This window comes from Acinonyx jubatus, chromosome X, assembly GCF_027475565.1.
Source record: "Acinonyx jubatus isolate Ajub_Pintada_27869175 chromosome X, VMU_Ajub_asm_v1.0, whole genome shotgun sequence".
NCBI classification, from domain to species: domain Eukaryota; kingdom Metazoa; phylum Chordata; class Mammalia; order Carnivora; family Felidae; genus Acinonyx; species Acinonyx jubatus.
The window spans coordinates 11,786,130-11,811,319 of record NC_069389.1 but is presented as its reverse complement, the minus strand read 5'-3'; the positions used below and the strand labels follow the sequence as shown (position 1 = coordinate 11,811,319).

Genomic DNA, 25,190 nt, shown 5'->3' with positions numbered 1-25,190 from the left:
CACAAGGACCATGTAGCCCGAGCAGATGATCTGCATCATTCCACACACAAGAACAAAACTTGGTTCTGATTCAGTGTTGAGAATAGGCACGATTCGGTCTGTTGGTCTTGTTTAGTAACGAGGAGGACACCAAAGAAATGCATCCAGCAACTTCAAAGACAGGCACTTCATTTGTAGCGAGGAATGTTCAAATAAACAGTGGTCAGGATTTGCTCAAATCAGCTGTGCGAAAGGTTGCTCTTGCCCAGGGCGGTCCGCTCACCCCAGAAATAGCATTCTTGGTGTGCACAAAGGGTGCCAGATGTTATTATTCCTTCACGATGTCCTTGCGGACCTAGGAAGTGCATTCCAGTGGTGGTAACAAGCCCTTTTCTGGCAATACGTGAAGAATGGATAGGTTTGCTTTTAAACCAGGTGTTACATCCCGTGCCATTCTTACATCGTTGGCCTTGGTAATCAGGAGTACAGATTAGCAAGGAAATTTAGAATAAGAGTATAATGAAAGCCATAAAAAAAGCTTTGCCTTCAATAAAAGTGAGTGGACACTTTATAGCTCATTGTAATCACTTGGTCGACTGTCAAGGCTTGCACTTTTAGGATGTAAGAAGTCTTTCCCCAGGAACACATTACATATGTTTCTCTAACCGGAGTGAAAGCTACAGGACTGCTTCAGGTAGCTTCGGAGGCTCTTGGACGTTGCATTGGAAGATAAGCTCTTGTGGATATAAATGAGGTAAACGGCAGTATTTTAAAGACTGCTATTGGTGTCTATAAAGCCATGCTGCTGCGAGCTGCAAACACGGTTGTTTATTTCGACCGAAGCACAGATGCTTAGGATCACGTAGCTTATAAACAGCTTGACCAAACTCAGGCTAAAACGTGATGAGAAAATATGGTGTCAGATGTAATTCTGATTACTTGAAGCTTTAAGAATTCTGCTCCTGTGGCTAGGTGTAAGTCCTCTCAGACAAGAATTTTTAAATTTCAACTCACGTGGGCTCTAAATCATTGATAGGGTTTACTCTATTAAAGAAAGAGCATGTTGTGGTCTTAAAACCACAGGGGGATCCTTTCTATCCTCCCTTGCGTGCCCTTGGGCTGTTTGGTATTCCCTTGGCTCAGTAAAATGAGATGAGGAAGCGTTCTGATCCTCCCTTTCCTGGAGGGACTTCCATACTGGCCATGGGGAATTGGAAGGATTTCCCAGAAAGGTATCTATGCCTTTATGGTTTGGTTGAGCTCAGCAAATAGGTATTGAGGCCAACCGCGTGCAAGACACTGTGAAGGTATGAGGGAAAAGATGAAAGGAATCAGGGAGCTGGAAGGGCAGGGTCAAAGGAAGGGACAGGCACGTCAACTGCTAACACTAGTATACCGTGTGGTGAGTCACCAGGCTTGTGAACATGGTGGCTTTAGCGGAAGGCAGAATAGAGAGGAGGCTCAACACAATCAGAAGGTTCAGGAGAAGCAGGCCCGTGTCTCAAGGAGCCAGCTGATAGGACAAAGATCTTTTTAACTTTTCAATTTCCTTTTCTTTTTTTAAAAATGTTTACATTGAGAGAGAGTGAGCGCTAGTGGGGAGGGGCAGAGCGAGAGGGGGAGAGAGAATCCTAAGCAGGCTCCATGCTGTCAGCACAGAGCCTGACGTGGGGCTTAATCTCATGAACTGTGAGATCAGGATCTGAACTGAAACCAAGAGCCGGACGCTCAACTGACTGAGACACCCGGGCGCCGCTCAATTTCATTTTCTTTTGTCTTTAGAACTATCTTGAATATGCCAATAGTGTTTCACCTGGAATAACTGCTCTTCTGTCTTCTCTGCCTTTTTTCTCCCTCTGAGTGAGCAAAATTAAAATAGTACAAAATTCCGAAGGTGCAATGCTTTTGTATCATTATGGGAGTCCTCCATGTTGAGAATAGAGCTGTTCCATTTGGAACATGACATGAACTGGTTCAGATCCAGTTCGTCCAGGTTCATGGAAGAATAAAATAATGGTAATTTGCCTCTGTCTTATGAAATCTTAAAGCCCCCTCGTTCTCTTTGCTTCCATAGAGGTGGGTCATTTTTAAAAAAAATTTTTTCTTTAATGTTTATTATTTGAGAAAGAGAGAGCAAGCAGGGGAGGGGCAGAGAGAGAGGGAGACACAGAATCGGAAGCAGGCTCCAGGCTCCGAGCTGCCAGCACAGAGCCTGACACGGGGCTCGAGCCCAGAGACTGCGAGATCATAACCTGAGCTGAAGTCGGCCGCCTAACCAACTGAGCCACCCGGGCGCCCCTCATTTTTAACATTATGGAAGGAAAGCACGATGACCAAAATTTTTCTTTATCGGTCCAACTGTAGGTAGCAATTGGAGAAGTTTAAATGCATCCTTCTGGAGGAAATCATTTTGAAGTCCAGACCACAAGACTCTTCTTTCCCACCACCTTCAGACAACCACCTATGGTCAGTTTCCCTCTCATCCCTAGTCTCTGAGAACAATGCTGGCTTCCCTTCCCTTCCCCACCTGCTCTTCTTTGATGACAAGAAGGAATCCACAAGAGAAGGAGAGCTGGGCTATGAAAAGGAGGAACATAAAGACCCTGACATCTTTTCCACTCCATCCCAGTTCCTTTAGCATTGATTTTTGTGCCTTTCCGTCCTCTCCACTAGAGTGCTTTCTCATAAACCCGCCTGCCTCGCACCACCCCATCACCACCACCTATTAGAGGTTCTGCCAGTTGAGTCCTCCTGGCCAGATTCCTTTTTCGGTAGTGTCCATGCTGGGCTGTGGCAGCTCTGCTTGTCAGGGGTCTGTACCCACTTACGTCTTTGTGTGCCTTGGGGACTTTGAGTGTCTCTGAGTAACTCTTGAAGCTTGGCTGGTCGATTTTCCCTGACATCAGATCCTGATTCAAAGCCATCTGTTACTGATCGGTGCAAGTTTCGAGTAAGAGTTCCTGGTGACTGTGACGAGATATTGTCATAGGTTTTAAGTGAGAGTCTGTCCACCAGACAAAAGCAGAAGAGGACTTTGAATTGGGTACAAGTCGAATGTAGGGAGTTGAGGTAGAGAGAAGACCAAGAGGTAATTATCACTTCTTCCCCTCCCAAGTTCAGGATGAACTGACATGTAGACTTTGAGGAGTTAGCAAGATGGGGATCCAAATATCATCTTTATTATAGTAAAATCTGGATAAGTACATATGACTGGTCTCTTGAGATCCTGTGAGCTTTTTTAATACTTTCTCTACTTCATTAAGCATGTCCAGGCAGAGCTTACAGTTATAGGCATCCTTCTCAGAGGCTGGCCTCTTACCTCATGGGAGACAGAAAGGGAGAGGGACTAGCCCAGCTGAGCAGGCTCAGTTCCTTGAATGGTCCTCACCAACTGGATCCCATCTTTCCCTCTCTCCTCCGCCCCCAGGAATGGATGAGGAAGGCTGAGAGCAGCTGGATGTTGCCTTATGGGAACATTAAAGAGGGGTCTGGAGGCTCCCCCAATATTCCCCAGCATTTTGTTTTGTTAATCTATTGGATTGGACACTTAGCTATTTAGCAGTGACTGCCTCCCCCCCCCCCACCCCCCCACCAGCCTCAGGGAAGGAGAGAAGTTTGTCATTGTGGACCTCCTTTCACCGAAACTAACGTCAACTCTCTGGGATAAATTTTACCCGCAGAAGGGTCTGAAATGAATATAGAGAGTTATTTTCATTAAATAATTACCAAGGCACATCCTATTCTATGCTGCACATTTACTCCCTATCCTAGTTCCCTATTGAATTATTCCCAGCTATGTCGAGAGGTGTGTGAGAAGCCCAAGTAGTAGCATCAAAATTACCTAAATATTAAAATGTCCTAGTCTTCACTCATATGAGGACTTTAAGAGACAAAACAGATGAACATAAGGGAAGGGAAATAAAAATAATATAAAAACAGGGAGGGGGAAAAACAGAAGAGACACATAAATATGGAGAACAAACTGAGGGTTGCTGGAGGGGGTGTGGGAGGGGGGATGGGCTAAATGGGTCAGAGGCACTAAGGAATCTACTCCTGAAGTCACTGTTGCACTAGATGCTAACTAATTTGGATGTAGATTTTAAAACATAAAAAATAAAATTAAAAAAAAGAAACACTAAAAAAAATTAAAATGTCCTAGTCTTGAACACACATCTCCTTCATCATCAAATTTCTAAGAAGAAATCCAAGCTCCTGATCTAAACCCCCCTGCTTTTATAAACCAAATCAACAGAAATTATAATTTCTAAGTACATTCTAAATGAAGTCCCAAAGCATCCTTACCCAACTTTAACTCTGCTTTGCTTGGGTGTGGTACAGACTCTCTTCTTCATAAGCACCGCAGCCTGGCTTTGCCCCAGGCTGGATGTGGCTCCATCAGGACTTCCCAACTTGAATTCATTGTACACCAGTTCTCCTTCATCTCACTCTGAAAGTAGACCCAGAAGGTAGTAAGAGACACATTTATTGGAATACCAGCTCTAGTTCCATGAGATTTCATTACACAACCAAATCTCCAAGCCCTAGAGCAGTTATAGCTGCAGAAAACAGATAGATGTGGTCAGTCCAGGGCATTAACATAGTTGGGAGAACAAAGCCATGTCTCTGTAGTGCCTCTACCCTCTGGAGTGAAACATTCCTGTCTTCTTGTGAAAAGATGCTTGTGTCGGTGGCAACTCCAGGCACTAGGTCTTAAGAAAATCCTCCACCCAACTATTGAAGGCTGATAAGAATATGAAGAGATGTTCTTCTAGCCAACACGCAGAGAAATGTAAATTCAAATAATACGCTGCCACCAAACACCCGTCAGGTTGGCCAAAGTTAGAAAGTTGGGTATTGGCAAATGCCGGCAAGGATGGAAAGAAATAGAGGCTTCATGCGTGGCACGCGAGTATAGCTATTCGTTGTGGAGAGTGAACTGGCATTGCTTACTGAAGGGAACACTGAATATTGAGTGTGCCCCAGTAATTCTACTCCTGGATATTTGCTCCAGCAAAACTTCACCAAGTAGACACAGCAATGATCATCTCAGCGTCCTGGGTGGTAGAAAGGAGTCAGAGATGATGTCGGTGTTCGCCACTTTGGGAATGGATAAGTCAAATATGGTGGTTACGTATAATGGAGTGTGATGTAGCTGCCAGAAGCAGTAGACTGTATTTAATTCTATCCATATTATTAGATTTCAGGAAATAATGTGGCATAAGTCAGAACAGGAAAGCATTTATGCCACAATATCACTTATTTTTCAAGGACACCTATATATTTGAATAAACATATGAAGGGTATATTGAGAGGAATTTCATTACAGATGCCCAACCAAGAACCAGTGGGAGAATGGGATTGAAATTAGGGATAATGGGGAAAAATACAAAACAAGGCGGGGCCTCTCATGGATGTACGATGACCATGTGATGTGGACTGTGATGTATGATCAATTGAATTCCATTCTGTGCACCCAAGGCCAGAGAAAGGGGGTGGAGTAAATATTGATTGATTTGTGTTCAGCAGTAGCTTTTAACTTAGTTAGTGTAGTTGACCTCCTATTAAGTGATTTAAGGGAATTCTGGGAAGCCCTAACATATGTCAAAAAGCCTCCATTATCAAAACCATACTGTACCATTAGAGCCAATGCTTGGACAGTATGATAGATCAAAAAAAAAAAAGCATGAACTGTGGAGTTAAGCTGACCTGGGTTCAGTTTTCAGCTATGTTGTTTAATACCTCTTTTGCCTTGGGAAAACTATTTTTGAGCCCTTATTTCCTTATCCGCCAAGCGGGGATAATAACGAATAGTTTTCGAGTTATTTGTGTGATACATAATGTGTCTAGTGACATTAAGCGTACTTAATACATATTCGTTCCCTTTTCCCTATCTGTCTCCCTTTCTATTCCCACATTCCTTTTTATCATCAGGCTTTATTGACAGCAAATGTCTAGAACTTCTTGGGAATGGAAATGAAAATGGTAACATCTTTCGTGGACTTGTGAGGTACTAAATTCTAGGGGCTGTCCAGTAAAAACATAATGGAAGCAACATCTAATTCAAAATATTCAATAGTCACATTTTTAAAAAAGTAAAAAGAAACAGATGAAGTTAATTTTAATCATATATCTGAGTCCAATTATCCAAAATATTGTCATTTCAACATATAATCAATGTAAGTTCATAATGAGCTATTTTACATCATTTGGACCAAGTCTGGGAAATGTTGTGTGTCTCTTACACTCACGGCACGTCTCCGTTCACCTCATATGGTTGGTGGTAACCGTACTGGGCAGTGAAGTTCGAGTGCTTTACGCGTTTTCTTCCTCCCAATTTAACTTGGGTTCTCTGGAAGACAGAGCCTAAGGCAGGACTTCTGTACAATCCCGGGGCAGCGAGTGTGAGGGAGAAGGGAAATGGGGCAGATGCTTGGAGGCACAGGATGCCTGATGGAAAACTGTAGCTCGGGACTTTGTAACGGAGAAAGAGAGACGAATTTTCCTGTCATTCCACATCTTCCATCCCTCTTCGGCCAAAGTTGGCCCCACTGAGGCTAATGCCCTTCCTTTCTGGATTGTGTCACCCAGCCACTTCGGGCAGCCTCTCTGAGGAGGGCACATACCACATCCAGTGACTTGGATCCTCATTCCAGTCTGGGCTTGGATCCAGAGCTTCCATGGGTCTGTCAGGTCAAGCCCAGGAGCTCTGGAGCTGCTGCAGCTCCCGCCATTCAGAACTTGGCAGTCAGTGTGGCGGGCGTAGGGGGGTGGGGTGGGCAAGGGCTCAGGAGCTAGCAAGGCTGAGAGACTCTGAGGAGGCATATTACGTGGTTTAACTTGGGTTCTCACAAATGCTCACAGCAACATAATGAGAGAAGGAAGGGAGGCTAGTGAGACTAGCTGTGCATCTAGTGAGTGACAGAGCTGGCATTCCAACTAGGTAGGTGTCTGGCTCCAGTTTGGGCTCTTAGCCACACGCTCCTTACCAGTTTGGCACAAGCCAACATAAATCAGACTTTCTGACGAGAGCAGGTTTTTATCTGTGGAAACTTTTTTTTTCTCTTTTTTAAATTTATTTATTTTGAAAGAGAGAAAGAGAGAGAGAGAGAGATGAGAGAGCACGAGTGAGGAGGGGTAGAGAAAGAGGGAGAGAGAGAGAATCACAAGCAGGTTCCACACTGTCGGCACAGGGCCTGATGCGGGGCTCGATCTCATGAACCGTGAGATCATGACCTGTGCCGAAATCAAGAGTCAGACGCTTAACTGACTGAGCCACCCAGATGCCCCTATCCGTGGACACTTTAAAGACAGGGAGGTCTAACAGGAGAGATGGATTATTGAAGGGTTCAGAGGAAGTTCTTGACCGATCAGTAATTTTCCTAAGGAGCCGACCACTGCTTACTCGCCTGCGTGGGAGGTAAGTACTGACCCCTTCCATAGATCTCAGCCCTTTAGTTGATTTGGTCAACTCTTCAATTCTGTGGAGCTGTTGCTGAATAGTAGGGAACCTCCTTTTTTGTTTGTGGGTAGAGGGGAGGCCAAATTTAATACTTTGGGAGCCTGCTTGTATACTTACTTCATTTAGAAGGGTTGGTGTAGTAAGTTTGGAAATTTGAAAGTTGATTAAGGAAGAGACAGGTGTGAGAGAGGCCGTGACACCCAAGCTTTATTTGGGTGGTGTGTCGACAAGCTTGCATGAGAAAGTAAGTCCCTCACGGCTGGAGACCTTCTGGAGACAGTGACACGATAAGGGGAATAGGGCAAGGGACCTCCCGGGGGAGTAGGGGAAATCAGGGAAGGCGCTTACCTGTCTAGGTGATGTCACTCAGCAACAAGATAGAGGGTCTCTGGGTCAGAGGGCTCCAAACTCTAGCAGCAGGTGGAGGACTTTTCTAGCTGCAGGGTGTTGCTTACTGCTAGCAGATGGTGGGTACAATTTCGCAGGGCATGTGTGGGGTAGGCAGGCTCTAAATGGCTCAGAATGTGTTTATTTGGAATATATTTAACTCAACTGGATGTATGAGAATTCGAGTTGGCTTCATCAGGCTTTGGACTAAACAACATAGAGTCCGTCTGCGGCCTATTTATGTAGCAGGTGGACAGGAAGTTTCCCATTCATTTACCTCTTCCATTGTTGTAATGGGGTATTAGGCTATGAGTGAAGTTCTTAGGGCAGCAAGAGTTTAGAGTTCCTGATACGATGAGAAGCTTTGCAGAGCCACCCAAAACCTACTCTTCCTTTTTCTTATGTTGGGGTCAGAATGTCAGGCAGCAACAGACATGAGAGATCAGCCCACCTAGGTGAAGGTCTTCTCCAAGGTCACACAGCTCATTGTGGAAGGAACCTAGGCCCAGACTCAGGTTTCCTGAATTTTGCCTCCTTTTATTTGTGCAGTACCTCTGCCATCGGGCCCTCGTGCAGAAACTTACTAAGTGTGTCTCTTCCCACTTTGGGAATGCCTTGTTTCTTTTTCCTGGAAGGAAGCTTCTGAGTGAACCTCCCTCTCTCTCTTTAGACACCAAAAAGGTACCTTCAGGTATATGTCTGTACAAGCAGATACCCCTGACTGTATCAGATTGTCCTTCAAATGATCACGTAGGAGAAGCCCTGTGCCATAATAAATTCCCCCTTTATCATATCTGCACAGAGGTATCCGTTCCAGCTCTCTGTGAAGTCTTATCTTTGCCAAACAGCTTCCCATCTTGATGCATTTTCTTTTCTTTTTAATTTTTTTAAATGTTTGTTTACTTTTGAGAGAGAGAGAAAGAACACGAACAGGGGAGGTGCAGAGAGAGAGGGAGACACAGATTCCAAAGCAGGCTCCAGGCTGAGCTGTCAGCACAGAGCCCAACGTGGGGCTCGAACTCATGAGCTGAGCCGTGAGATCATGACCTGAGCCAAAGTCAGATGCTTAACCGATTGAGTCACCCAGACACCCTATTCATGCACTTTCTTGCAAGAACCCTTAAAAGCATCTTAGTAAATACCAAATGTAACTAATAGCGATGAAAAAATATTAAAAAGCCCTGTGAGGAATATTCTAGCATCTGTTAATAGATTCGCTGACTCAACCTTGGAACATATTACCCATGGGTAGGAGACAAGGGATAGAAAGGTTCCCTGTTGGCATATTTGGAGGTCATTGTGGTTTTATTGTACTGTTGCCTTTGTAAAATTATGGATGGGTTACTCATATAAAGGATGGGTATTTGTTCTTCGTCTGGTTTTAATTTTCCAAAAAGTTAGAACATCTGTAACCCAACTTCAGGCGAGAATGCTGACTCAAAGAGTGAAGGAGTCCGAGACCAGTTTCACAGTCAACATGCCTCCGGTTAAATGTCAGGCCTGCGAGCCCTGTCAGCACCTTTATTCCCTTCCCCGTTCGCTCTTCTCTCCTCACTACCCCTCTCCTAAATAGAAGGTGAGGAGAGGGCTGAGAATGTTACTATGGACAACAGGGCTGCTCGAGGAAAGTCGAGGAAAGGACTAGAGAATAATTTGACTATGTCCGGAATTCTTGGTCAGCTGGACAGCTTGATGCTTGAGATTTCCCACAATCCTTTATGTTTGATAGAAGTTAAAAATGTTGTCTGGTCCTCTCTCTCACCCCATAAGAGTTGTTGGCAGTTTGCCCAAGTGTTCCTTGTCGTTTCTTTGTGTAGCACTTCATGTATATGTCAAACTACGATTATAAGGTTTTAAGCCCCCCATGATAACCTTTGGCACTGAGGATGGAAACTCATCTTTCCCACCCCTTATCAGAATATTTTAGAATAATCAAGAACTCAGAAATCCGAGTGCTTTGGATTAGAGACAGAAGCCTTACCATTTCAGCCTATTCTGAGCAACGAGAATTAGAAGTTTGCTTTAAATAACGTGGTAAATGTACTTTTCACTTCCTCAAAGATTTAGGATCTCCGGGGGACAGAGGAAGGTATGGTTCTCCACACAGGGGCCAAAGGTTCTGGCAGTGAGTTTCTTGAGTGTGTGTGTGTGAAGGTGTTCGTGGTAGAGAAAAGGGGTCTGTGCTGATGGGTTTTCTCCCCCATGCAGAGCCCAGCAGACCATGAGAGTAGGGAAGTAGTGGAAGGACAAGGAGATTGGGAGGCCCAGTGGGAAGTGTACTAGATCATGACAAGAACTCCTTATGGAGTAGATCTTCGTTGATTAGTTTGGACTCTTGAGCTACTTGTGACATTGTCTGCATTAAGGCTCTTCCTTGTGATGGGCAGAAAGGGAACCTACCTGCAAAAGACTCCAGAAGACTATCATCAGTTGAGGAAAAGACGAGAATATGTCAGCTGGGACAAGTGATTCACCATTCAATATAAAAGGACACCAGTTTAGCTCATGATCTCATACCTCATAGCAAAATAAATTCAACAGAGATCAAAGAATTAAATGTTAAAATGTAGAACTAGAAAAATGTAGGAAGACATTTACGTGATCTTTGGATGGGGAAAGACTTTCTAAGTTTAAAAGCATCAGAAGGAAAAGACTGATAGATCTGACCCATGTTAAAACTGCTGTAAATGAAATTAAAGTCAGAAACAAACTGGGAGATTTTTACAGCAATTGTTATTAAAGACTAGCAGCCTTAATATATATTTTAAAAAAACCAGCACCTTTCAGGAGCACCTGGGTGTCTCAGTCAGTTAACCTTCCGACTCCTGATTTCAGCTCAGGTCATGATCTCATGGTTGGTGGGTTGGAGCCCTGAGTTGGGCTCTGTGCTGACAGCATGGAGACTATTTGGGATTCTCTCTCTCCTTCTCTATGCCCCTCCACCGCTTGTGCACGCTCTTTACCTCTTTCTCAAAATAAACATTAAAAAAAAAAAAGCCCACCTTTCGGGACGCCTGGGTGGCTCAGTCGGTTAAGCATCCGACTTCGGCTCAGGTCATGATCTCGTGGCTTGTGAGTTCGAGCCCTGCATTGGGTTCTGTGTTGACAGCTCAGAGCCTGGAGCCTGCTTCGGATTCTGTGTCTCCCTCTCTCTCTCTCTCCCTCCACTGCTCGTGCTCTGTCATCTCTCTCTCTCTCAAAAATGAATAAACATTAAAAAAAAACCCTTTTGTGTAAATTGATAAGCGAAGCACCAAACTGTGTTGACACCCACCCCCATTCTCGGGTCCCTCTTCATAGCCACAGAAGATTTGTCTGCACATGTTGTGTCCACTCCCCCACCTTCCTGATGCTCTCAGCCTGGCATCCACCCCCATCAGTGCCTAGAGTCACCACTGGCTTCCCTGTGGCCCAACTCAGAAGTCATTTTTTTCTTTTCACATTAACTCTTCCTTACATGGTTTGACTACTTCCTCCTTCTCGTCACCCTCTCTCTTTTCTTTGGTCTCTGAGATGGTGGGTTCTTGCATCTCTGGGTGCTCCTTGCTCCTTCAGTTTCCTTTGTCAGGTAAGTCCCTTGTCCTCTACCAGACCCCTACACACACGAGTTCTCTGGATCTCAGCCGAGTCTTCTTTCGTAGAATATCATCTTCCAGGGTGGTCTTGTCCATCCCATGAACATAGAGGCCATTTATAGTCCTACAAGTCCCACGCTGATATTCACGGCACACGATTCACCTCTGAGTTCTGTGGACTCATTCAGGCACGTCTTTTCTCGTGTTCCCAGGCCTGTCACATTTAAAACATTGGGGGAGCCTGGGTGGCTCAGTCGGTAAAGCTTGCGACTTTGGCCCAGGTCATGATCTCACAGTTTGTGGGTTCGAGCCCCGTGTCAGGCTCTGTGCTGACAGCTGGGAGCCTGGAGCCTGCTTCGGATTCTGTGTCTCCTCTCTCTGCACCTCCCCAGCTCATGCTCGCACTCTGTCTCTGTCAAAAATAAATAAAAACTTAAAAAAAATTAAAAAAAATAAACAGCAGAAGTTGAAGTCTTGTTCCCCCTATTCCCACGTGTCTTGACAACAAACCAATGAGAACTCCTTTCTCTTCCAGTCTTTTCCATCTTAATGAATGGCATGCGCTGCTCAAAGAAGAAACATGGTGGTCACCGTTATTCCTTTTCCTCCCCCACCCGCATCCAGTCCCTCAGCAAAACCTTTCTATTTCTGAAATCTATCTGAAATGTATCTACCTCACTCCTGTCCCCTGCCCAGTCCCAGCCAGCCCACTGCAGCAGCCTCTTCAGGGGGCTGTTCTCTACTCCCTTCCAGTTCTCCAAAAAGTGGCTCAAGACATCTAAGATAAAAATTGGATCAGCATGTTCCTGTTGTACTTTATTATTTTTTATTTTTTACTTAATTTTTAAAATGTTTATGTTTGAGAGAGAGAAAGAGACAGAGGGTGAGCAGGGGAGGGGCAGAGAGAGAGGGAGATACAGAACCTGAAGCGGGCTCCAGGCTCTGAGCTGTCAGCACAGAGCTGGACGCGGGGCTCAAACCCACGAACCACGAGATCATGACCTGAGCTGAAGTTGGACGCTTTACCAACTGAGCCACCCAGACACGCCATTCCTGTTGTACTTTTAAGGAAATCTCAGATACTTTACAGTGGCCTGCACTTGACCAGGTCTTTTCTGACTCTCTGAACTCATCTTGTGCCATTTTCTCCAGCCACCTCTGTGTCTGCATATCACTCTCTTCTTACTGCCTTAAGGCCTTTGCAATGCCATACTCCTGTCCTGCCCGGAAACCACTTACCCCCAACTCTGTTCATTTGGGGCCATCTATTACTCTCCTCATTTTCTCTCTCTGCACCCTATTTACTTCTTTTATAGCATGTGTAATTTTGTATTTGCTTTGTTACATTGTCTTCCTCACTAGAAGGTGAACTCCATAAACGCTTAGCAGATCTGTTATTCATTCACCAATATGCATATCCAGTGACTAACACACTACATGCTCTCAATCACTATATCTTGAATGAGGGAACTAAGTAATGAGTGAAAACTTAAATGGGTAATGAGCAGTATTTCATAAAAAGTGATGTACAAGTGTCCTAATTAATACATAACCCCCCCAAATAGTTCCTAGTACATATGAAGCCCTTACATACTTAGCTATTGTTATTCTTATAGTAATCATACTTAATAGTATTTATTAAGTTAATAGTAATATCACCCAAACTAATAGCAAAATTAAAAGAGCAAGGAGATAATAATTTCTGCTTCTTAAATTAGCTAAGATTAAAAAAATATGATGGTGGGCACCTGGGTGGCTCAGTCGGTTAAGTGTCCAACTCTTAATTTCAGCTCAGGTCATGGTCTCACCATTCATGGGTTCTTGAGCCCCATGTTGGGCTCTGTACTGACAGCACAGAGCCTGCTTGGGATTCTCTCTCTTCCTCTCTTTCTGCCCTCCCCAAATTAAATAAATAAAAATATATAATATGGTCAACATTTTGATGAAATGGGCACTTTGTACAGGCAGTTATTAAGCGATTTGACAATTTGGATGAAAGCAATTCAGTTAGTATAAGAATTTGTAAAAATGATTTTTTGTTCAAAAACAAATGCTGCTAGACCCTGGCTGTCCAAATGTCAGTGTTTGTACTATGGAGTCCATGCCTTTAAACTTTTTTGTAGGTTAGGCTTTTTTTCTTACTTTTTCTTTTTGTCTATTTTTCCCAAGAGTTTCAGATTTTTTTTCTTTTCCTTTCCTTTCCCTCCCCTCCAAAAATTAATCCTTCCCTTCTGTGTTTGTGACAAGGACGCATTGGGGAAAAAATCTAAATGTGCAACAATAGGTGATTTGTTGGAATGAGTTAACTTTCCAACAATAGGGGGTTAAATGGGGGGGGGACCAATATTTAGAGCATGTAGAGTTGAAAAACTGCCCTGTGGTATAGCAAAACTACGAAGACTAGAACAACCAATGACTAACAGTAGGCATGTTCAGCAAAATTGCTGTTTAATCACTTGATTGTGTTGACCAGTTTGCTTTTGGCCACATCACATTTAGCCATAAACCTACAGATACACCAAGAGCCCTTAACATGTCTAGACCTTCAGGCCCCAAATTTCACCTTGAAGGGAAAAAAAGAGAAATGTGGTCAGAGATTTGTGTGCAAAGATATTTATCAAAAGTTAGCAATGATGCAAAAAAGAAGGCCCAAACAAACCATAAAACATGATCTCTGACAGTAGGGAGATTATCCAACATGAGGGTGAGGGTCCAGGAATAGGTAGAAGGAAAATACTGTTTCTTTCTCTTCTCAGATATTGAGGATTTACACTCGTTGGTACAATTACTTAGAGGAGTCTGCTTAAGCAACGTATAGTAAGATTGAGGATTTGAGTGCATTTCCTGAGAAATCACCAAATCATAAAAGGATTTTGAAATCATGCCCAAAAAGAAATGGGCATTTATTTCTGACAGCTCTGCCATGTGACACATTGCTGTCACTTGCTTTTAGGGAAGGCCAGCACCGTGGCAAAATGAGCAGCATTCAGGGATAGATGGGTTCCGATTACCTGTGAAAGGAGCAGAGGCAAAATGAGAGAGATGCCCTTTGCCACGCTCACACAGCACAGCCAGAACAGTGTGCTCTTTTCTCTTTCTTGGGAAGACTTTTTGAGCCATATGGCTTCCATGTGGAAGTGATTTCATCTCCTTAATTAAGATCACATTTACGAATGAACGTACAGGCAGGAAGCCAGCTCGACAAGGGTATCATGCTAAAAGCCAGGGCAAGCAGGAAGTCTTTGAAGGATAGAAGATGAAGGTAGCTGGGGTTCGGAAGGAAGTGATTTCGGAGATCTTGTTTGGTCTTGGGTGTTTTGTGGTCATTATTGGAGCGGTATGTTAGGTTCGTTAAAGGTTTGACTCTGACATATTTCTAGAGAAAGAGAGACCAGGTTGTCTGGGTTGGGGAGCCACCCCTGTTGGTCTAGGCTAGCCAGAATTTACCCTTAACCTTTTCTGAAGAGTTTTCTGTTCCCTTCCCTGCATATTTGAAATCTAAGGTTTTTAAGACATTTGATTTTTCAAATGCAGACTAAAACCTTCAAAGATAAGTTTCCTAAATACTTTTAATCTATGAAATGAGAAGAAAGACTAAAGAGGAATAGCCTTGGATTTTAGTCCCTGTACAGGCACTATTGATCAGGACCAAAACAGAGAAAAGGAAAAAGAAAACAATTTCACTGATGGACTTGAAGTGCATTAGTTCTGTTCATGCTGAAACAGATTTGTGGAATAATGTTTTATTTTAGGTTGTCATGGACCGATTTATTTTAATAGATACACATTATAGCTAAGTTTTAACCAGAAAAAGAATGATTTGTTTAATTAAATTCTCATTCTGTTTTTGAGGACCATATTAATAGTTTAACACTATACATAACAATAAACAAAACAGAACACAGTTAAGAATGTGCTAGGTTTGCTCAAAGTGCATTCGAGGCTAGCATTATCCTTGTGTTAAATGAACATAATTTACATTTGCTATTTCAACAGTTACCACAGAGGGTCAAAATTAAAAACCTATCTGCTTTTCAAAAACTATGCGTATATATAACGCATGATATGTGTGTCTATATATATGTACATGTATATATACGTGTATACACCTATACCCCCACTCATGGGGACAGCTTCCAAATTGATTTTATCTCATTATGGATTAATTGAAATAGAACAGTGTACATTTATGTTTTGGGTATTGATTATTCAAGATGTGTTGTGTTGAAACCTTTAACGTTTCCATTTTCAGTACAGAAAAGGATATTAGAATTGGAATTCTGTTTTAGGCTATAGATGTGGAAAACACTTAAAAATGAGTAAAAAAATCCCCTTTAGCCCTTTTCACACTTGTAAGATGGTAGGTTTTATCTGTGGCTTTATAGTGTCTCTCGTTGGTTTCTGTTTAAATTTTTGTAAATGAGTACATAAATACAGAAGTCTGTGTGTGTATGCACACATGTGTGTCTGTGTCGTTGCAGTCTTAGAGAGGTGACTGGTATTTGGACAGTATGAATCAGGTTGAGAAGCTAGAGGCAGGAAGGATGGCAAAAGAGCTAGCCAGGGGAGCAAGACTGATGACTGAGTTTGAGGGCAAGAGTAGAGCCCATTAACCAGTGGCCCCCTTCTTACTTAACACAGTTCTAGTTGTCCTTCCTTGCCCCCAGCCACATTCTCCCTTCTCGACAGCTCTAGTCTGAGAAGTCAGAAGGGAATGTTCAAAATTAAAATGTGGGGGAAAACACTAATTTTCTGACTCAGGATTTTAGAACCAGCAATGAATTTAAATGTCAGTGAGTCCTATCATGGGATTTTCTGATGAGTGAACTAAGCCCAGAAGAAGATAAGTGCTTTGCTAGTCAGCAGGAAAAGCCATGCTAGCATCAAAGCCTCCAGGTTTCCAGCTCAAGAGTATTATGACTACATTCTGGGAGAATTCTAGTGAAAATTAAACCAAGAGACTCTCTGTGATTAATCTCTTGGCTGGAGGCAGGGATACTGCATCAGCCACTGAAGCAGAGGTTAGGAAAGACACTTAAACCAAACAGGGATTCTTTTTCTAGAAGAGAGCCAAATATTGCCTGGGCAGGGGAGTCATCGATATTAGATGAAGTTTACCCTTGATCTTTTTATTAAAAAAATTTTTTTTAAGTAATCTCTACTCTTAACGTGGAGCTCAAACTCATGACCCTGAGATGAAGAGTCGCATGCTCCACTGATGGAGCCAGCCAGGCACCCCTACGCTTGATCTTTTTAGAGGTAATTTTAGAAGTCTTCATCAGACAAAACCAGATCCTTTCCAGATGGTGCCATATACATCTAAGGGTCGTAGAGAATTTGATCCTGTGTCCCATGGGCGCTGCCCTTGTTTTATGTGTTTCAAGGTCTTCAGATTGATTGTGAGTCTTTGGCCTGAGGTTGTACTTGATGCCATAGGTCTCTCTGGTTTCATTTATGTGTGCACAGGGGCATTTGCTTTTGTAGTCTTTGAAGCTGTATTGATGCAGCGTGGCCTTCTAAGCCACATAAATCCACCTGCCAGAACTTTTAAAGCCCGAAGCTTTAATACATGAGACATTCATAGGAAAGGAAACAGTCTTCTGATAGCATTATTTACAGTTCTGTAATTCCAAAATTTAATGTATAGACATACAATTTAACCATACCAAATCACGTGTCCTGAAGAGAGGCATTTTGCTACAGGTAGGTAAAGATACTGATGAATACCTTATGTATAGTGTAAATAAATTTATTATTCATGGGATTTTCCATTATGAAAGTCAGCCAATAACTATTTATTGAAGACCTACTATGTGATAGGCAGCATGGGTTGGCTCTGGGTGAAAAAGGCAGCCATGTTCCTGTCCTCATAGCATTTACATAATTATTCTCTGCAAAATGATGCATTTATCAAGGGTAGTGAATAATTGTGGGCTCTGGATTCTCTCTTTTGGTCTATTTACACAGTCTATTTACAGCTCTTTATTAAAATATAATATAGACACAGAAAAGTATACAAATCAAGTGTATAACTCAGAAAATTTTCACCAAGTGAACACGCCCATGGAAGCAGAAGCTAGGTCAAGAGGCAGAAATTGTTCATCCCCAGGAGTCCCCTTTTTAACACCTTCCAGTTACTAAGCTTCCCAAGGTAACCACTTTCCTGACTTCTGACATCATAGATTAGTTTTGCCTCGTTTGGAACTTTATAGAAATGGAATCATATGGTATATGATCATCTGCCTTCATTTGCTCAGTATTATGATCGTGAAATTCATCCAAGTCGTTGCATATAGTTGGGTTCATTCACTGTCCTTGCGGTATAGTATTTCATTGTGTAAGTAGATTACAATTCATTTATCCCTTCTATCGTTAAAGACATCTGGAATATTTCCAGGTTTGGGCTGTTACTGACAGTATCACTATGAAGATTCATATACTTGTCTTTAGGTGAACATTTCTTTTGAGGGTCCACATATGAATGGAATGCTGGGTCATAGGTCATGCATATACATTCACGTGTACCGTGTACTGCCAAGCAGCTTTCTACCGTGTTTATACAAAGTTCTAGTCCAACCGGGAGTATATGAAAAGCTGCATTTTTTCCACATCCTTGCCACATTTGGTGTTACGTGCTTTTTCATTTTTGTGTGTGTTTTCAGTTTCTAAAAAGTCAAACAGAACCACCGGGGCTTTGTGATAAACAGTGAGACACATCATAAAGTTCATAGCAACAGCGATAATCCTTTGGATTTTGGTCTGTGCCAGTGATTCAAAACATGGTATCCTATCGGCTCACAAACTCTGCTTAACTGTTGATGGAATCAAAGCCACTGTTTACAGTGGAAAATCTTGCAGAAGTTGGCCTTTCTTGCATTTGAAGTCGTGGCTTTTTCAAGCCAGTGGTGGCGGATGACCTTTTTTCGCCTGAGGGCAGAGTTAGAACAAATACAAATATTTACTGGCCACTTAAAAAAAATTTTTTTTAATGGACATGGCTTCATCGAGACCTGGGGAAAAAGCACACACTGGGACATGAGCTACCCTGCTATTATCAAGTGGAAGGCTGGAGGCAAGCCTTGGCCAATAAACTATTAACCTGGGACCCTATTTGAGAAATGGTTAGAGGGAGATAGCTGTCATCCTGAAATTAGTTTGTCAACCATATTGTAAAGCTAGGAGGGCTAACTTTTAGATGAAGACCCTTCAGAGGGGCCTGTATGGTAGCCCATCCCCTTGCTTTAACAGCACTTGCCAAGGAGGAGTTGTTAATACAGTCATCCAGGCCTCAGGCCCATCAGAGAAGCGCCCAGCTGAAGTGAAGAAGAACTTTATTTTTGGAAAGATTCTGATGGTTTCCTTTTCCTTTTCAGTCTAAGATTTACACTCGCACACCAACCTTATATTTGGACTTCAAACTGGACCACGGAGCAAAGCATTCCCAACCTATTCCTAAAGGTATGGTGGCTTCTGGGGTTTAGTGATCAGAAAAAAGGGACTGCTTTCTCTGAAATGTGCTCATTTTTGAATCTGTAATTACACTTAAATTAACAAATATTCCTGGGGCTTTTCAAGCAAAGAAGATCAGGAAGAATTCATAGAGTGTTAGGGCCGGACTGTGTGGGCCCTGTTTTTTTCCACCCCCATTTTATGGGTGGAAACACTAAGATCCAACAGATGAGCTACTTGCTCACGTCCTCGTAAAGACTTGCTGGACAAGCCAGGACTTTCACCTGCATCTTCTGATTTCCTAGCCACTGGTGACTCAGAGTGTTCCTGCAGGCACATTCCAACCTTGTGACTTATGAACAGGTGTATTCCTGAATGAGATACTGGTATCTGTTGATAAAGGTACTGTTATGGAGGGCTTACCCTTAAGTGGACTTCTAAGTTCAAAAGCTTAGAAAACTTACTTAGAAAACTCCCAAGTGTATAAGGCCAATTTCATTTTTAAAAATGGTTGCATGAGATCATTAGGCAGAAACCTTGGAGCCATTATTTTCTTCTTTGGGTTTTTCTGGCTATTTTTGAGTATAGAAAAACTCTTCAGATTAATTCTCTGAAACATATGCCTACCCTTATACATAATTTTTATAACAATAAGTGTGAAAGTGTTAAAGCCCATATGCTTTAACCTTGAGTACAGTGCTTTTTTCTTCTGCTTTTGAGTTTGCTTCCCTCCAGTTCCTTCCAGTACCTTACCTATACATCGCAGCTCTAGGATATAGCCGACACAGATCCTCAAATTAGATCTTGCTGTGTTTTTCTCCACACTCACTTTTCTACACTGACAGTATATATGCATGGAAATGCACCCCTATACAGGATTGTTTCGTCATTGTTTTACTACAATGGAACCATATTATACATTCATTTTTTCATCTTTTTTGATCAAACAGCTCCTCATGGGAATCCTTCCCAATCTACTTATAGGGGCTCTCTTTGTTTATTTAAGTAATTAATTAAAAAAATTTTTGAAGTTTATTTTTTTGAGAGAGAGAAAGCATGCGTGTACACACGCAAGTGGGAGAGGGACAAAAGAGAGAGGGAAGGGAAGGGGGAAGGGGGAAGGGGGAAGGGGGAAGGGAATATCCCAAGCAGGCTCTGTGCTGTCAGCGCAGAGCCCAACGTGTGGCTCAGTCTCACAAACTATGAGATCGTGACCTGAGCTGCGATCAAGAGTCGGACGCTCAACCAACTGAGCCACCCAGGCACCCTGACTTTGAAAAACTTTTAATTGAAGTATAGTTGACATCTCAGTTTCAGCTGTATCACATAGTGGTTCGACAACGGTGTACGTTGCGGTATACTCGCTGTGGTACGTCTGCCTACCGTCTGTGACCACACGGCGTCGTTGCAGTGTTAGTGACTGCATTCCCTATGCTGTACTTTTCATCCCCGTGCCTTATTTTATAACTGCAAGATGGTACGTCTGAATCCCCTTCGCCTATCTCCCCGTCCTCCTTCCCTTTGGCAACCACTGGTTTGTTCTCTGTATTTGAGTCTGTTTCTCTCGGTGGTGGTGGTAGTAATGGCGGTATGCCATGCCGTGGGTGGACTGTGATGCGTTTACCTACTGCCTGTCAGCAGGCACTCCCTTTGTTCCTAGAGCTCGGCCACTGCACACTGGTCTGCAGTGAACACCCTTATACACGTGTCCTTCCCTATGGCACTTATTTTGATGCAGTAGATTTCCAGTGATGGTCACAAGGTATACGCATGTTTGATTTTAAAACAAACACGTCAGGGTGATTGGTTGGCTCGGTCGGTTGAGTGACTTCAGCTCAGGTCGTGATCTTGCGCTTTTTGGGTTCGAGCTCCATGTGGGGCTCTGTGCCAACCGCCCGGAGCCTGCTTCGGATTCTGTGTCTCCTCTCTCTCCCCAGCTCACACTCTGTCTCTCTCTCTCTCTGTCTCTCAAAAATAAATAAACATTAAAAAAATAAGTAAAACACATTGTCAGGCTGCAATCCCGAAACACAATTATACTTTTTCCATCAGCAGTATCTGAGAGTGCCAGTTTCTCCATGACCCCACTGACACTAAGTGTATGGTTCATGTTAGGTTCTGTTCTACCCTTAGCACCACTCTATGTTACCTAATGAGAGAATGCGTATATGTCACTTTGAAAGGCTGTACTTCTGGGGTGACTCAGTTGGTTGAGCGTCCGACTGCGGCTCAGGTCGTGAACTTGCAGTTCATGAGTTTGAGCCCCGCGTCGGGCTCTGCGCTGACAGCTTGGAGCCCGGAGCCTGCTCCAGATTCTGTGTCTCCCTCTCCCTCTGTTCCTTCCCTGCTCAAACTTTGTCTCTCTCTCGAAAATAAATAAAGATTTAAAACAATTTTAAAAAGGCTACACTTCTGTTCTACTTTGTCTTTATAAATTCTAAACTTGAGATTTGTTTTCAAAAACGTTTTTGGAGGGATAGAAAAGCCAGTAGCTTAGAAATGCATGTGCATCATCGAGTCAATATAAACCCATTTGGAAAAAGTCTCTTATAAACCCAGCAACAAAGCGTCCTCTCTCTTCTTCTCAGTGTCGCTGTCTCTCTGTCACACGTGCGCGCGCGCACACACACGCACACACACACACACCCATGTTCACATTACATTAAGTGACAAATCCAAAGTTTGGGGCATCTCTGTCCAGTACCAGACAAACAGTTTAATTCAGGTATTATAAAGTACTTACTGCCTACAGACTTGATAGTTTTGGCTGTCTGTAATCAGCCATATTGGCTGGTGAAATTATGCTGCATAAATTTTATTATCAAGTCATTTAAGTCAAGGTGACCCTTTGTCTTTTTTTTTAAAACCACCTTTCCAGGTCAAATTCCATTATAAACCCGAAGGACTGTTTAAATTCATTTTATTTGGGTGCTTTGCTGCATCAGATATTTTTTGAAATGCTTTTGTCACTGGCAGGGTCCTAGACATGTTCCGTTTACAATATTTTGATGGTTTTGTTACTCACGGTAAGGGGATTTGACCTGGACGTCTGGGTTATGTTTGGCTTTTGGCATAAGCTTTGCGATCTCACTAATGTAATGCTGACATGATTGTATCATTACCGGAGTAGAGGGAGAGAGGTAGGGGCATACACTGCTACCATCTCATCCCTGATACCAGGAAAATACATGTTTCTCAAGGGCCATCCAGTTGAGGGAGATTGGAAAGCTTTCTCGTGAGTCAGACTCGGTTTCATCTGAATTCTTTCCCTTAAATAGTTATTAGAATTGATTTTTAGCATCTCTCTCTTTCCTTTGGTTAAGGCCCATTTCTGTGGAGTTGGGCTAACCTTGCAGAAAACAGATGTTTCATGCCGTGGCGATTGGGAAGGCAGCTGATACCAGGAATTGAGCTGGACAGTGCATCACTTACAAAGAATCCAATCTGTCAGGTCTCTGACAGCACCACATTCCTTTCCCATTGGCCGCACATTTTTCATGTTAGCTCTTGGCTAAACCAGGAATAAGTAGTTGTGTTGGGTTTGGGTTTGTGGTTTTTTGTTTTTTTGGGTTTTTTTTGCAGTGACTTTTACCATCTCTTACAAAGCAATCTGATTTTCCTTGCTGCAAACTGACATACAGATAACACTGGTATCATTCATTCAGAAGGACATAAACCTGTATTTCTAGGAAAATATCAGTCCTGCCCAAGAAACTTGGGCCTCTGGTCCTCACGCCCCCTTTGTCTTCTGACTGCATCACAGTTTGGCCCTCAACAGCCACTCTGTTGCTCCCCATCTTCCTTCACAGTGTCTCTGCTAGTAGGTATTTTAAAGTATCATCTGGAATGTTAAAAACGGAGGATGGTTCTGGTATGGAAAAACTTCACCTAAAAAAATTTTTTTAAATGTTTATTTTTGAGAGAGAGAGAGAGAGAGAGAGAGAGAGAGAGACAGACAGACGGGAAGGGGCAGAGAGAAAAGGAGACAGAGAATCTGAAGCAGGATCCAGGCTCTGAGCTGTCAGCACAGAGCCTGTCGTGGAACTCAAACTCACAGACCACGAGATCATGACATGAGCTGAAGTCAGACACTTAACCAACTGAGCCACCCAGGTGCCCCCTGGAAAAACTTAATTTTGTAAGTTTTTTCTTTTCACTTCCCCCAACCTTTTAGTTTTCTTTACAGTATATATACGTCAATCCAAACAATTTCTTTGGAGAACATAGGGCCTACCCCACTGTGGTAAGCTGAAGAGTAGGCCCAGAAATGTCCACACTCAGGGTGCCTGAGTGGCTCAGTCTGTTGAGCATCCGACTCCTGATTTCAGCTCAGGTCATGATCTCAACAGTTCGTGGGATAGAGCCCCACGTTGGGCTCTGTGCTGACAGCGTGGAGCCTGCTTGGGATTCTGTCTCTCTCCCTCTCTCTGCCCCTCCTTGGTGTGTTCTCACTCTCTCTCTCTCAAAAAAAAATATCAAAAAAGTTATATTAAAAACCAAACATGTCCACACTGTAATCCTTGGAACCTGTGAATATGTTACTTTCCATGGTGAAGGGGATGTTGCAGGTATGATTAAGTTAAGGATCTTGAGATGGGGAGAGTAGCCCAGATAGTCCAGGTGGGCCCAATATAATTGCAAGGGTCTGGGTACATGAAGGGGGCAAGAGTCGGAGTGAACGAAGTGACAGTGGAAGCACAGGTCCAGGTGATGCACCTGCTGGCTTTGAAAATGGAGGTGGGGGGTGCCTATGTGGCGAGTGGCTCAGTCTATTGAGCGTCCCACTCTTGATTCCGGTTCAGGTCATGATCCCAGGGTTGTGGGATTGAGCCCTGCTTCGGGCTCCGCACTAAGCATGGAGCCTGCTTGTGATTCTCTCTCTCTTTCTGCCTCTGCCTCTCTACCCTGCTTGTGTGGTCTCTTTCTCTCTAAAATTAAAAAGGGCGGGGGAGTGCCTGGGTGGCTCAGTCGGTTAAGCATCTGACTTTGGCTCAGGTCATGATCTCGTGGTCCATGAGTTCAAGCCCCATGTCAGGCGCTGTGCTGACAGCTCAGAGCCTAGAACCTGCTTCAGATTCTGTGTCTCCCGCTCTCTCTGCCCCTCCCCTGCTCACACTCTGTCTCTCTTTCTCTCTGAAAAATAAACATTTAAAAAAAATTAAAAGAAAATGAAAGGGGGCCTCGAGCCAAAGAATAGGGGCACCCTCTAAAAGGTAGAAAAGGCAAGGAAATGAATTTTCCTCTAGAGCCTCCAGAAAGGAGGCCACCCTGATACCTTGATTTTAAACTGTTGAGACCCATTTTGGGACTCCAGACCTCCAGAACTGTTAGATAACAAGTCTGTGGTGTTTAAAGCCACAAAGTGTGGTAATTTCTTATAGCAGCCATAGGAAAAATACATTCTCTTATTGTCAATGTATTTTTGCTTTCATGGGAGGAAAAAACAGAAAGGAGCCTTGTCAATTACATCTCAATAAAATTGGGGGGGGGAATAGAAATCACTGCTTCAAAACACTTTTTTAAAAAGTAGATTCTAATGCTGTACGTATGGTAGCTACTCAGTAAATCCTGGTAGGTATCAATCTCACTGTATTACTTATCTATATTGTGGCATAACAAATTACTCCCAAATGTAGTGGCTGAAGATAACATTTGTTATCTCACAGTGTCACTGTGGTCTTTGGCTCAGGGACTCTTATAAGGCTGCGGTGGACACATCAGCAGGGCTGTGGCAATCCCAGGGCTCAACGCTGAAGGATGCGCTTCGAAGCCCACACCCTTGTGGCTGGTGACAGGCGTTCAGTTTCTTGAAGGTTGTTGGCTGCAGTCCGCCGTCACCTCCTTGCCACGTGGGCCTCTCCATAGGGCAGCTCGTGCACAGCATGGCCTTTAGCTTCATCAGAGCCTACGAGGCAGAGAGTAAGAAGGAATGAGCAAGTGGAAGCCAGAGTCTTCATGTAACCCGGTCTCAGAAGTGGTATCCCAGTACTTGTGCTGATTCTGCCAGTTAGAGCCACACCACTAGGTGCAGCCCACACTCAGAGAAGAGCTTACAGAGGGCGTGAATACCAGGAGGCAGAGGGCGTCTCGGAGTCAACTTGCCAAGCCTATGATCTTGGTTCACAGTGCCATACGTTTCCCCCTATGGTCAGTGACTCGAAAAGTACTATTTCTCTTGTTGTTATTTTTTTGAAAATGGAAGGCACGGTGAATTCTCAAGAGTTCCTGCCTAAATGTCTTTTCACTGTCATTATCTACGTTTTAAGGGAGAATGCCCCAAACATGAATGATTTATGTGGAATTTTAGATTCTCAGGTGGTTTCATAGAACAAAGGCTGGCT

At 43.3% G+C, this 25,190-nt stretch overlaps 1 protein-coding gene across 3 annotated transcripts in view; it reads left to right on the top strand.

Moving 5' to 3' along the window:
- The window catches only part of PIR (pirin), an 88,741-nt gene that overhangs the window by 34,462 nt on the left and 29,089 nt on the right, over positions 1-25,190 (top strand). For all 3 annotated transcript variants that reach the window (XM_027054670.2, XM_053202105.1, XM_015071429.3), the window contains exon 6: positions 18,774-18,858. In XM_027054670.2, coding sequence (XP_026910471.1) covers positions 18,774-18,858 — 85 coding nt within the window. The remainder of the gene's footprint in view (positions 1-18,773; positions 18,859-25,190) is intronic.